We start from the raw sequence: 14,011 nt of genomic DNA, 5'->3' as shown, positions 1-14,011 counted from the left end.
AACAAGTTAACAAAGCTTGTTAGTCTTTGCTGATAAATCTGCACTTCAACCTTTCATTCCTATAAGGTAGCGTGTGATCCAAAAAAACAACATGGTGACATGCTAACATTGAAACTTCAGAATGTGTAGCCCAAACATGTAATCTGTTGTCCTTGTCTTATTTTTCTTCCATTGCAGTGTAAAACTGCTCTGTTAATAGTTGGTTGTTTTGGGTTTTTTCCCCCCCCTTCTGTTTCTTTTAAACCCATAAGGCATTTGCTGTCTGGTTCCATTGGTTCCATTATACTCTTGGGTAGTTCGTGCAGGTAGAAGGAAACAGGGTGGCCACTTGCCAGCTGCAAATTTATCAGTCTGTTGCCTGCACTATTCTCATGTTGATTAAACTGGATTTCACATGAACTTTATACTGTGTGCTTGGCAGATTAAAATCCATTTGACGTCTGCTCTGACTGTATTTGACATTTTTCTTCCCACATGTACCTCCATAGGGTTACAGTTAGGGTTAAATTATATGTTTGACAGCAACTTTTGTCAGCTGTACACCAAGCTGCTAATACTGTAGGTAACAATGAATATCTAGGAATTATTTGATTCCGTTGTCATTTCATTAGAGTTGGGTTGTGGCACCTCATAGCCTACAGTTCTGTTTTCAAAGCAAAAGAATGCACTACTTTATGTTTCTCTTAACTGTAATTTATTATAATATGGAATAATTAAACCATCATAATAAGATGGTGAATTATTTCGATTTATTCAGTTACAAATGTTACTATGAGGTGATTAAGAAGATAATTCCTCATCAATTTACACACCAAACGACACTGAAGGTAGCTCCCCCTTCACAGGCCATTTGTCCTTGCTCTTGGCAATGTTTTTGTTGACTCAGAACAGGCTTTTAGTTATGAATACACACGTAACCATGATTGGTCTACATAAAGTTCACGCAGGCAGTGATCTTAACAGAAGACTGTACATTTTCCTCTTATTGATATCTGATCATATTTGCAAGACCAGCACACAAAGGTGGCCTAACATTTTCTAGGCAAAATGTATCTTATGATTGGCCTCATTTAATTGACCTCTTTTGTTGTTTTAAAAAAAAAAAAAAAAAAAAAAAAAGAACGGGACAAAAGGTCATGGTAATTTGTCTTTGGTGAGAAGTCTAAACCTCTTTGGTGGATGCCAGAGTTTATTTTATATGCACAAACTCTGTTGTTGTCCTTACAATTGGTAGGAAGTGTCAAGAAATGATATTACCCCTCTTGTGTCCTGCACCTGCAGACTAGTGACCCCGCTGAGTGACTGGATTGCTTTCTGCATCCTTTGCTATGATATATCAACTCAGGGGCATAGACATTCCTGACTGTACAGAGGGAGATTGCAGCAACAGTTCAAAAAGGGAAAAAAAAATTACTTAGTTTGCTTCGTCTTGATGCATTCTCAATCATCCAGGAAAGTAAATCTCCAAAAGTTGATTCTGTTCATCTGGATGTAGCGTTTTGTGGGAAAAACGTTTCGTCACTCATCCAAGTGACTTCTTCAGTCTCAGCTGACTGCAGGTTTCCCCAATCTTATTAACAGTACATTTGCATAATGACTGAAACCAGCCCACTTAAGGAACAATGGGCTGGGAGGTCAGTTCCTTAATCGTAATTATGCAAATTCTCATGACCATTGATCAACCACCACTGACCAAAACCCACTAATCAATGGCCATGAGTACCATTCACAGAGAGTTGGAATGGCTCCAATCACAGCACTGTAAGATGGTGAAAGATGTACCCTTAGGCCCCCTCATCGATTCATAGATGGTCTTTCTCTTTTCACGTAAATGGCCTCCTTGACTCTGCGCTCAAACCAGCGTTCCTCCCTGTCCAGGATGTGTACATCCTCATCATTGAAAGAGTGTCCACTGGCCTGTAGGTGTAAATAGACTGCAGAGTCCTGGCCTGATGAGGTAGCTCTTAGTTTGCTGTTTTAATGTCTTCTTTTTCAATCTTAACTCTATTTTTTTTCCTTTTATAAAATTTTTCTTATTCGGTAATTTATTTTTAGGAGTACACCACAGGAAACTGAGCACCTTGCAAGTATCAGTATAAATAGTCCCAGGGCTGTTTCAACAATGCACTTCGTGTGGGTGGGGACGAGCATGTGAAACATAACCATGACTTTTGTTTTCATCAGAGAGCTTACCTTCTGCACTCCTTACAACAATCTATCTAACTCACAAGGACTATTAAATAAAAATATATCTTTAAACATTCAGGCTACTTCTAAGATTGTTTCTGTGTAATTTTACGAGTTGGAATATAATTTGTTTTGGTTTATATTAAAATTCAACATAAGGCTTCAGGATTAATGAAACTGTGTGGGAGCTTGTGTTGGTGCAAGGTCCAGTTGCACTTAACCCAGTATATAGGTGCTTTTATGGCCAGCAGGAGGTGGAGAAATTCCTTGAAGTAAAAACAGGAAGTCATTGTGTCCTTTTGTTTCCTTTTTGCACTTGATTCCCCAGACTCTAGTGGACACCTTTTGTTACTTTATTACCTGTGTGTGTGTGTGTGTGTGTGTGTGTGTGTGTGTGTGTGTGTGTGTGTGTGTGTGTGTGTGTGTGAGAGATGAAGTAATGAGGCTAAACGGTTCTTGTAGCCCAGATCTATCATGCTTTAAAATTTACTGACTACAGTGTTTTGTTTTTTGTTTTAAGACAAATACTTCCTGCTACACTTAGATCCATTTTTTCAGGGGTCTTTAATTTTGTGCATGTGTACCCCAGTATGTGTCATCTTTGTTTAGGGTGGGTCTGTGGTTATTGTTGGGCCTGCTGCTCTTTGTCTAGGGGAGCTCAGATTTCAGGCTTTATTTTAGGCTGAGCAGGAATGTCCTTCTCACTATTCTGGTTCTGACTGACTGACGCTGCTGCAGCTCTGGCCTTGAGCCAAATGTCAGTAAATCAAAATCATGGATGTAACTGAAGTGATGTGCAGAATCCTGAAAATGTAAAGTTATTCACCAAGTGTACCTAAACAATGTCATTGGCATTAAGCCTGTAAAATGATAAACATGTTCTTATAGAAGTTTTCTTGGCTCTCTTGTACATATCCACCAGCTAGTGAAGCAGTATTTGCATAGAAAGTTCATTTAAACATTAAATCTGAAGAGAAACATGAACATTCTAGGACCACAATACCCTTTCAGATTTATGAAAGACAACTAAGTGAGAAAATCCATTCACTTTCAACAAAACAATAAAGTTCCTGATAAACTCACCTCTTAACATTAGCTAGACTGCACAGTTGTGTAACTTTTCAATAACTCTAGTAACTGAGGTTGCTAAAGTTACTTAACTGATACTTGTTTGTAAGACCAGCACACAAAGGTCAGGAGCAATTCTGACTTCTCATCATGTGTATTTACCTCAGTACCAGAGTTTTAGCCAGGTAAAATATGACACAGAGGATGTTTGAATAATTGTTTTATAGCACATAACAGGGAGTGTTTGCAATGGTGCTGTGTAGTTTAGAAGATGTGAGGATGCAAAATTCTGCTCATGGAGCTGGTACCTGTCATTGATTTGGACATTCAACTGTCATCTGTATCATGTTTACCTAATCTATTTGTGGTGGAGTCATCTACATGCAAGTCTCAACAGAAAAAGTTGGATGTTCCTCAAGTAGAAATGGTATAGTTAGGTTTAGTAGTTGAGTCATTCTGCTAGTTTTAGTTTAGAAAGTAGAATTTGTTGGGCCCAAACTCTTGCATCCCACTTGTTGATTCAGTCTTGCACCAGTCATCTCGCAACTCTCTCTGGTTGCTTCTCCAAAAACACCCTGGTAGAAAATGGCTATCTGCAGCCTTCCTTACATACTGGTTCCAGTATGAGACTTGCGTAACTTGCTGTTTTGTACCACTTCGGTGTAATTTTGGCATTAACTTAAGACTTCTCAGTAGAGCAGGGCGATATGGCCAAAAATATTTATCACGATATATATTTGAAAATTTGCGATAACGATATAATTGATGCGAGACAAAATACAACTCCACAACATTACTAGCGCAAAAAGACAACCTTCCATTTATTTTCACTTAAACAGGAAGCTGGTTTTTATGTACATTAAAGCTTTATAAAAATGTAACAGTGCAAATGCAAATTCCTTGCTGAAAGTTTAACCAAAAGGCATTTCCAGTAGAAATGGGCTGACATATCCTGAGCATAACCATGTATAATATCCACTGAAGTTAAAAAGAGGTGCTTTGCAACATTAAACTGCAGTGTGCAGTACGTATTTTTCGGACCATAAGGTGCACGGGATTATAAGGCACATTAAGCGAAACAAAGCAGTCAGATAAATCAAACTTTATTAAACTCATTCTTCTTGCTTCCTCCACTTCTGTACCATTGATTCATTAATGTTGAATTCTCTGGCAGCTGCTCTATTGTTGTTGCAGTATATTAATGACTAACCTCGTATTGTGGATGGATTTTCTCAGTTGTTCTCCTGACTGAAGTTTGGTCCGTTTACAGCATCCTGCCATGCGATTTCATTTGTCTCTAACTATCAGGAACCTTAACGTTAACTTTTATAAATGGAAAAGTGTTAGTGTTCGTCCTCCAGCTTCACTGTTTATGTTATGCTAACATAGCTGTGTCGCTAGCGATCAGGTAGCACATCATTATATACCAGCTAGCCCAACTTCAGTAACCCTACAAACGTCACTGCTGTTTAGTTTCCCGTCTTCATTTATGTTGGACGTGATAGCAGAGCTGTACGTTTGAATCTTTTCAGAAATCTCAGTCAGAACATGCAATATCATGCTTAGGTAACTAGCGAGCTAACTTCCGCTAGCTTCCTGCTAACTTCTAACTCCATTAAATGTAATACATTTTGTTTTCATGGATGCCTGGAAGTTAAACTTCATAGTTACACCTGGTAAAGCAGCAATGCTGATCGTTTTATTAAAGATGAAAGAATTGAGACAGTTTTTTAACTCTCAGTGATGCTGCAGTGTTCGTTTGACCTGAAGATTATGGAGTTTAGGACCCAGATTACTCCCAGATTTAAGAGCATCTTAGTTCGACAAATACGACAATAACGACGGCCGCTTGCATGTTCTGCAAAAAAATGTGCTTTGTCGTGTATCTGACGGACCAACACCAAACCAGTTCCACATCACTGAAGTTGCACCATTTTTACAAACCAATTCTGGTTTATCTGTTTCACTCAACAATCGGCCATGTGCGTATGAAAACAAAGGCACTGCGCATGCGCGTTTTACTCATATTCTATCGCGATATTTCATTTTCCTATCGTTGCCTAACATTATACCGGCATTACCGTGAATGGTATAATATGGCCCAGCCCTACTTTTCAGTGCTTTTTTTTTTTTTTTTTTTTTTTTTTAAATAAACTTTTTTCTGTTACCTTTTGTTACTCGTCCTACCTAAGGATCAGGTCTACAATTGTACCGTCAATGAACTAGAGCAAAAACAAAGGGATTAATGCTTAGCAAAGACTTGTGTGTGATGAAGTGTGTAGTGTTAAAACTAAACGGGTTCATTATGTCTCTACATTGTTGTTCTGTTGGTTGTGTGTGTAAACAGGTTCCTCATAATAATTAACCTGTATTTGGACAGTTGACAGACAGAGAAAAGAGGGCTGGTTTTATCTCTTTGTCTGTGTTTAATTATTGAGCTGCAGCATTAGATGAGTTGCAGCTCTGTTTTTGGGACTAATGTAATCAGTGTCCTGTGTTGGAGTATCTCATAGGCACACACTCTGGACTCAGAGTCACAGTTCACACACTTCCTGTGTGTGGCAGTGATGATTATGAGTTGGACAACTGTGTAATGATATATTTTTATTAGCATGTTTAATGTTTTATGTGTGTTTTTAATATACTCTCACCTGCCATTTCGTTAGGTGCACCTTGCTGTTACACAAACCTTTTGACTTTTTAACTGAATTAATTTTTCACTTTTTAACATGGTGCTCGTCTGTGTTTATGGACCAATCCTCATGGTTGGGAACAATACTAATTTAGGCTGTTGCTTTTAAACAATAATACGTTTACATTACATCACTACCAACTAGGGCTGCTCAATTAATCGAATTTTAATCACGATTACGATCTGGGCTTTCAACGATCATTAAAAATGACTGAGCCGATTATTAGCCCCTCCCTCATTTATCCGCGACACCTTAAAGGCCGGTCCGTGAAAATATTGTCGGGCATAAACCGTCCGTGGCGCAAAAAAGGTTGGAGACCGCTGATTAAGAGGACCCGAGGGAAGCTCGGAAAGCTAAGCAGAAGTTATTTGGAGAGGAGAGTGACTGCCGTTGGTTGAAAAGAGAGGTAAAAAAAACTTCAGTGGTGTTGCACACTATTTTATATTATTTTTTTAAAGTCATTGTTAACCCTTTAGATCCGGTCAGAGCAGCACGCTCCGTTTTGTGTAACTATTTTTAAATCCCTGTAGAATCTGAACCGCGTAAGCTAGCGCAATAATTTGTTTTGCATATGAAACCAGAGGAGTTGTACTTACATCTTATGCCATCAGCTTGTCCTCGGTCACGGTTTCCTTCCACATAAAGCTTTGCAAAAATTGCATAAAAAGCCTTGCAGGAACAAAAACATAATATTCCAGAAACACGCTTTGCCGATCCGATCAGCTGTTCATAACACTTCCCACAGTGAAACAGACGTCAGCGCGAACTGTCACATGTCCGCCATTTCCAGGCGGAAACCTGAAGTGACGTCATTTTTGCGGAAATGTAGTTTTTTTTACTTGTAGGCCTTAAAAACCTCTACTGGTCATGTTTGACTTTTCTGAATAGTTTCTGGGATGCTTGCACTGCTGGAAATAGTTTATTTTGATGCACATGCTGTTTTCTTTGCAAATTTGCATCATGGGATTGTTTTTTTGTTTTTTTTTGTTTTTCCTGCAGTATATAAAAATTGGTGTATCTCCAAAATAAAACTATGAAGACACTCAAAATAAATTTCCTGTTGTTGTAAACTATTTTTTGCAACTTTTTTGTATTTAAAGTTTTGAGGGATAAACCTCTTAAATTTCTCCAAGTAGAAATGTATGTAAAAAAAACAAAACAAAAGCGATTTTCAATTTTTTTGTAGTTTATTGCACTTTTTTGCAATTAATGTAGTTACTATGGACTTAATGCATACATATTATTAAAATATGGGCTATAACAGTTATTTAGCAACTTGAAATGCTCCCACAAATGGCACTACAACATGTAAAAAAATAATATAAGCTCTGGCGGACTTGGTTCTATGGTAGGTCTTAAAGGGTTAAATAAATATCGTCAAATAATCGCGATCTCAATTTCAGTGAAAATAATCGTGATTATCATTTTTGCTATAATCGAGCAGCCCTACTACCAACCTGAGCTGTTGAACCAGTTTCTTGTCCTTAGCTGCTAAGAGTGTCACCCGATGTGCTCTTCTTCTGCTGTAGTCCATCTGCTTCCAGGTTCAGTGTTTTGTTTGTTCGGAGATGCTCTTCTGATTACCTTGATTACAAGAATTGGTTACCTTTGTTACCGTGCCGCCTTGTCCATTTGAAGCTGTCTGATTATTCCCCTCTTACCTCTGGTGTCAACAAGGCATTTTCTCTGCCACTCACTCATAGTGTTTGTTTCAGATTTTCTCTGTAAGCTTTAGAGATGGTTGTGAAAGGAAAAAAAATATCCCAGTATATTAGGAGTTTCTGAAATATTCAGACCAACCCATCTGGCAGCAACAACACCACGTTCAAAATCTGTTAAATCGCCTTTGTTTGCCATCATGCTGAGTTTGAGCTACAGCAGGTCTTCTTGCCCATGCATGCACACACTTACAAGTGATTGGCTCAGTATAACTTTGTATAAATGAGCAGTTGAACATGGTAACTAATAAAATGGATTTATTTTTATTTTGACCTTAGATTTTTTTTTTTTTATATCAAACTTTATCACAGGAAGAATTTGTGTTTACTCTGTGTGGCTATTCTTAGATTTCAGCATGGGAAAAACACTATCTCACAGGCTTTTCTTTGACAGAGGATGATGCAGTGATTTAGGCAGGAGCTTGTACACTTGCTGAACACAAGGCACTCTAAATATTAGGATTGGGAATCTGACAGATCCCTTGTGACCAGAAGGATACTTGATTAGCAAAAAAAGAAAATAAAAAGATAACATATCTGAATCTGATATTGTAATTGCTCTATGGGAAAAACTATTAAGTTGGTGACTAGAAAGATCACGAGATTCATTTCTGCAGAGTTTCCTTAATAAGAAAACCAAAAAAACACCACACTGACTGAGATAACTTTACTGGCTGCCATAGATGGTAAAGGTCTTTAAGCATTTTAGTAAATGCAGCTGGAATTTTCTGACCTTTTGTCAGATATAGAAGAAGGATTTCCATGCTGTGTTTTCTCCTAATGCTCAATTAGATTCGTTTTGGAAACCCTCGGATGCCAGACAACAATCAGACAAAATGTGAGTAAAAACCAGGACGACAGGGAACTGACGAACAGAATATGTAAATATGGTGGATAAGTGGCCACGTTTCCTGGAAAGGGAAGTGATGACGCAGTGGAACAGGCCGAGGGGGAGGGGGCAAACAGGATGCAAACTGCTGTGACTTCCTGTGCATTTTTAGAATTGAGTCTTTCCCATGAAATTCTATGAACGAAAAACATATATAAAGCACATGTTTTAGCGTGCACAAAAGTACTAGTCATGTTGAGACTTCCAGACATTTATAGAGCGCTGTAGTTCATGACCTTTCTCTTTCTGTTTTCAGGAGATGTTGAGACATTAAAGTGACACTAGACCCTGAATGGATTTTGACTGGGGCTTGTACTGGCTAAGGTGAGCATGCAGTAACAAAACACAGAAATGCATTCACTCCATCAAATAACAATTAGGACCATTTTACTTTGAAATATAAAATGTTTTTATTATTTACTGTGCCCATGTACCTGATGGTAGGTGCAACATCTCATCTTGTTCCTGAGCAACTTTCACACTGTTAGATGAAGCTGATTCAGGTCAGTGGCACACTGCCAGGCCTGTTGAGAGACATCTGTGGTTTTGGTGGGCTGCTGCTAAAAGTTTCTCTTTTACTGCTCTGCTGCCATCTACTCAACTTGTGTCTGTTTTCAGTCATGTTAAACGTTTAGCTGGTTTAAATGTCAAAAACACACAAACTTAAAAACAACAGTAAATTTGAGTTACAGTTGTCAAAATCAAATGAGAGCATTCTTGTTTTGTGTAAGATCATATTACCTTTCTTTTTTTTTTTTCTTCTTCTTTCTTTTCTTTTTTTTGCATTACCATGTTGGAACGTGTTTACGTTTACTCTGGTTTTCAGTAAGGTTTCCCTGTAGTACAGTCCTGGTATTCATACCCTGTCCTCCAAAAGACTTCCAGCAGCCTACAGCTCTGCTGTTTGTCCGGTCAGGATGTGAGGCTGACTGAGGGCTGATGTCATCTTTCTATGCTGCTGCAGAGGTGAGCCTTAGGACAGAAATCAGAAAGGAAGGAAGAAAGAGAGGAGGGAGGGGAGCAAGAGTCACAGCCGGAGCACGACAGGCAGATTTAGAGAGGGGTGCTGAAAGGTAGACAGACAAGAAGCATGCGATGCAGATTTACTGCACAAAGTGTGTGTCTGAGACCTGGTGCTCTTCTAGTAGTAATAGTGGTGGTGGGTGACTGGGCTGCATGTCCTAGCCTGCAGTTGCAGAGCAGGAGTTGCATAATGACTCCCATCCGTTTTACACTTTTCTTCTTTGGAATGAGTTTGTGTGTGTGCGTGTGCGTGCGCACAGAAGCAGACACAAAGTCCAGGATAGGGTTGTAGTCGAACAGTCTGGTAGTGCAGCTCAGAAGTTTTTGGGTGGGAATAGGAAGGAGCAGTGACCTTAGATGTTGGCTACAGGGGTTTCCTCTCATGAACTCTGAGAGGTCAGACAGAGGCTAGTGCCAGAGCAAGAAAACAAGGACACGATCCCTTGCTCGGCACAACTACCGAAAGGGAAAAATACAAGGGAGGTGTTGTCTTAGGATGATACAGGGGGGACTGAACGTAAAATCTATTGGAAGAAAGAACGGATATAGCTTAGCATTAACCGTGCACAGTAAAGAGAATACAGCGTATTCAAATGACTAAAAGTTGCAGAGCCTCGCCTGGATTGTTTCAAGGCTCCACAAGCCTGAACAGTGTGCAATATTTTTCTTTTTTCTTTTTTTGGCTTGTGCAGCCCCAGGCAGTTAAACAAATAGACGAGCTGGTGAATATGCGCCTTTCTGGGACAGTAGCTTCTAGCACTCTTAAACACTGTGCCCCGACATGCCTGAGCATGCAAGTGCACTGGAAATGGTTTGTATAGTATACTTGTGTTGCCGCTGCTAGCAGAAGGGTATCATTCTAGCGGGCAGGCTGGCTGAACGCGGGATGACCCATCTCCCCTGAGGCTCCAAATCACTACATCATCATCAGTTGCTCCTTGCAGTGGAACAGATGAGATTTCACTCCCATCAAACACAGTGCAGAAACCAAGGCTGCTCAGATAACTGGATAGTCTGCCCTTATAAATCTATACTGATCTAAATTCTTCTGTTCCCCCAGAAGTCTCTTCATCTGCACTCACTTCTGAGTGGACTTTGCAAAAAAACACAAAACATTTTAATGGTCTTTTAGATTGCAACACATACCACTCTCAGGTCATTCTGTCTGATCATACCACGTTATGTATATATGCAATGCACCGATTTGCGCTTTCAGGTGCTGATGTGTGCTGAAGATGAGTGGCGTCGGAGACAACTCGTTGGATCCCCTGTGCTCCGACCGTAAGCGTAAACTGTCCACCTGTGACACTCCAAGCTTAGGGTAAGTGCTCTAACTTGTGCTGAGTATATTTAATGCATCAGTCCACTTTGTCCGTCGCTGTTTTTATTTAAATGCCAGCATGATGCATGAGTGTGTGTGATGTCGCTGTCTTCCTCCTGACCACATCCCTGGTTCAAGCATATGTTGCTGCTAACTGAATATCTGAAGCATCTGAGCCCTGTATGGCCGTATGGCCTGCATACGGATGGGGCATGGGGAGGTGAGGTTGTCATGGCAACATATCTAATCCCTTTGGTGCCTCAGCAGGTGTGACAAGCGTCGGAGGGAACAGGAGAGCAAGTACATCGAGGAGCTGGCTGAGCTCATCTCTGCCAACCTCTCCAACATTGACAGCTTCAACGTCAAGCCTGACAAATGTGCCATCCTGAAGGAGACAGTGAGGCAGATCAGACAAATCAAGGAGCAAGGTACCACCTCCATGTTCAGATTACATCTTTGTGATTAAAACAAAGGATCATTTTATTTTTGAATTTGTGTATGGAAAGTAAACCGTGGAGAAAGTAAGGATTGTCAAGTACGCTGCTGCAGGACAGATGATGCCAGTGATAAAGTAGTGTGTTTGGTTCATGGCCAGGCCACTTCAGACTGACAGCCAGTTTGGCTGTTTGTATCGCTAGGGGTAAATGAGCACCAGTAATTGAGACCAATCCTTGGTGGTCATGGCTCAAGGCTGTAAGTGACAGTGTGTATCTGTTAGTGCCAAACCCTGTTTCTCTCTGGGAGACTAATGCTACTGGAGACTCAGAAATCAGACCTTATAGAGAGCCACTCCTATCTCAAAGCTTTTTTTTTTTTTTTTTTTTTTTTTTTTTTTTTTTAACCATTTTTGCAGATTTTACACAATTAAATACACAGAAGTGAATAACTTCCTCCAAATGTTTTTAGCCTGGTTGCGATTACATCTGTTAGGATAAGTGGGTAAAGAAGAAAGCGAGCAATCATATTGGAATGTACCCAGAGGGTCACAGCTGGCTACTGTGGGTCCTGGCGTTGTGCAGCCAGGTTACCATAGATACAGGATAAGAATGATGGAGGGGCCTCTCCGTTTTTCTTCTCTTTTCTGACTGTTGTTTATTTAACACACCTTTCCCCACCCCAACCCTTGTTTACATGTCTTCGTCTTTAGGGTCAGTTTCCTTGTTTTGTTATGTTTTCTTTTTCATTTAGGTCAGCAACTGCTGTCTCATCTCTTCTTGTACAGCTACTGAAAGTTTGAAATAGCATTAAATCCAGTGGCATACAGTTTCACATCTTGCTTGTGTTCCAAGTGACCCAGCTATATAGAGTGGTATCTAACAAAGCCTCAGACACATGCTGATTTTAAAAATAGAAAGGCATGCCAACCATGCAGTCATGACTTGTGCTGCCATCTGGTGGCCAGAAAACATATTTATTATACTGTGGGTAATTATACAGACTGATATGTTTTAAGTTGGGGTTTGTTTTGTTGTTGTTGTTGTTGTTGTTGTTGTTGTTGTTGTTTTGTCTTTTGTAATTTTAGATTATGCCTCAGTATTATGTACAAAAACAAAGTAAAAGTTGGGGAAAATATACAGGTCATGCACCAAGTTGTCCCAAGAATTCAAACTAATCTTGTTGATTTACACAGTGGAAGTTATTTTCAACAGAACTGTAACATTATTATCGTTACCAACAGTGCAGTGTGCCTCATTTGTTTTCAGGAAAGAGTTCTTGCAGTGATGACGATGTTCAGAAGGCGGATGTTTCCTCCACTGGTCAAGGGGTCATTGACAAGGACCATCTGGGGCCACTGCTCCTACAGGTCAGTTTGGGGACAATCACTCGGGGGCAAAAGAGTAACACCAATTAGCTCCCCCTCCATATGTTGGATCTGTGTTTTGGTGACATTGCTGACATGTAGCTGATAAAAATGTCTCAGCTGGTTTCTTTTTAGACGGACAAAGCAGTAATAATTAAAAAAAAAAAACTAATGCTATTTGCATTGACGGGCCTTCACTCCATTTGGCTCTCCTTTCTTCTGCCCTTGCTCTTTTAGGCCTTGGACGGCTTTCTCTTTGTGGTTAACCGGGAGGGCAGCATTGTATTTGTATCGGACAATGTGACCCAGTACCTGCAGTACAAGCAGGAGGAGCTGATCAACACCAGCGTGTACAATATCATCCATGACGAGGACCGAGAGGAGTTTCACAAGAATCTCCCCAAGTCTAATGGTGAGACACGAGTGTTTATTATGTTTGTGCAAACACATTTAAGATGCATAAAACATAACAACACACACATAAATGGTGGATCACTTGCACACGTGGTTAAAGAGTCTGCATCTTTTTTTTTTTTTTTTTTTTTTTTTTTTGCATCACAGCACCCAATGGAGCATCGTGGGGTGGAGAGGCACCTCGTCAGAAGAGCCACACGTTCAACTGTCGCATGCTGGTCAGCTATGTTCACAGTCAGACTCATGGACTGCCAGAAGAAAGAGCGGGAGGCCAACGCTATGAGACTATGCAGTGTTTTGCTCTCACCCAGCCCCGGGCCATGATGGAGGAGGGAGATGGCAAGTCATTGTTTATAAGCTTGTTTTGTTTTTTTTAGTGTTAGAGCCACATTAAGAAAATAAATAATAATTAGTGTCCATTTTTAGACTAAAGTCAAAATTTCGAGCTTATACTCGAATTATCATTTTGGTAAAAAGTCGAAATTTGAAGAGTACAGTTGTTATTTCAAGCCAAACAATTGCCACAGCTCCTATACTCTCTACAAATTGCATTGTGTAGATGAGTTAGTGAAACTATTTGATCAGCTCTCTTATTGTGTCTTATTGCACAAGGGTGTAACCATCGGTATCTTTCCATCTGTCTACTGCCAGACATGTCAAGTTTGTGTGGGTTATTCTTTTTCCCTTCTGACCACATGCAGCTTTCTGCACCATCTTTAACATCCTTATGTTTATACTCATTCGTACCATACTTTTATATTTAAAATTTGTGGTTTAAAACCAGATGTACTTTCATTACCTTTTGCCTTATTTGGCTTCCTCTTAAATATTCCAAATAGTTCTGTATCCATAAACAAAATAGTAACTGTCCCGTTCTGCCTCCACTGTAGTTACATG

General features: G+C 39.8%; 1 protein-coding gene across 1 annotated transcript in view; it reads left to right on the top strand.

Moving 5' to 3' along the window:
• The window catches only part of ncoa3 (nuclear receptor coactivator 3), a 35,802-nt gene that overhangs the window by 12,325 nt on the left and 9,466 nt on the right, over nt 1-14,011 (top strand). The window contains exons 2-7 of the mRNA XM_086291558.1: nt 8,812-8,879; nt 10,795-10,899; nt 11,167-11,327; nt 12,603-12,703; nt 12,938-13,112; nt 13,262-13,453. Coding sequence (XP_086147684.1) covers nt 10,814-10,899; nt 11,167-11,327; nt 12,603-12,703; nt 12,938-13,112; nt 13,262-13,453 — 715 coding nt within the window. The 5' untranslated portion in view covers nt 8,812-8,879; nt 10,795-10,813. The remainder of the gene's footprint in view (nt 1-8,811; nt 8,880-10,794; nt 10,900-11,166; nt 11,328-12,602; nt 12,704-12,937; nt 13,113-13,261; nt 13,454-14,011) is intronic.

This window comes from Aulonocara sp. 'chitande type north' Nkhata Bay, linkage group LG5 (genome assembly GCF_057382095.1).
Source record: "Aulonocara sp. 'chitande type north' Nkhata Bay isolate Kocher_YH1m ecotype deep benthic linkage group LG5, A_spYH_male_GT1.1, whole genome shotgun sequence".
NCBI classification, from domain to species: Eukaryota; Metazoa; Chordata; class Actinopteri; order Cichliformes; family Cichlidae; genus Aulonocara; species Aulonocara sp. 'chitande type north' Nkhata Bay.
The sequence above is the reverse complement of the archived record's forward strand: the minus strand, read 5'-3'. Positions and strand labels throughout refer to the sequence as shown.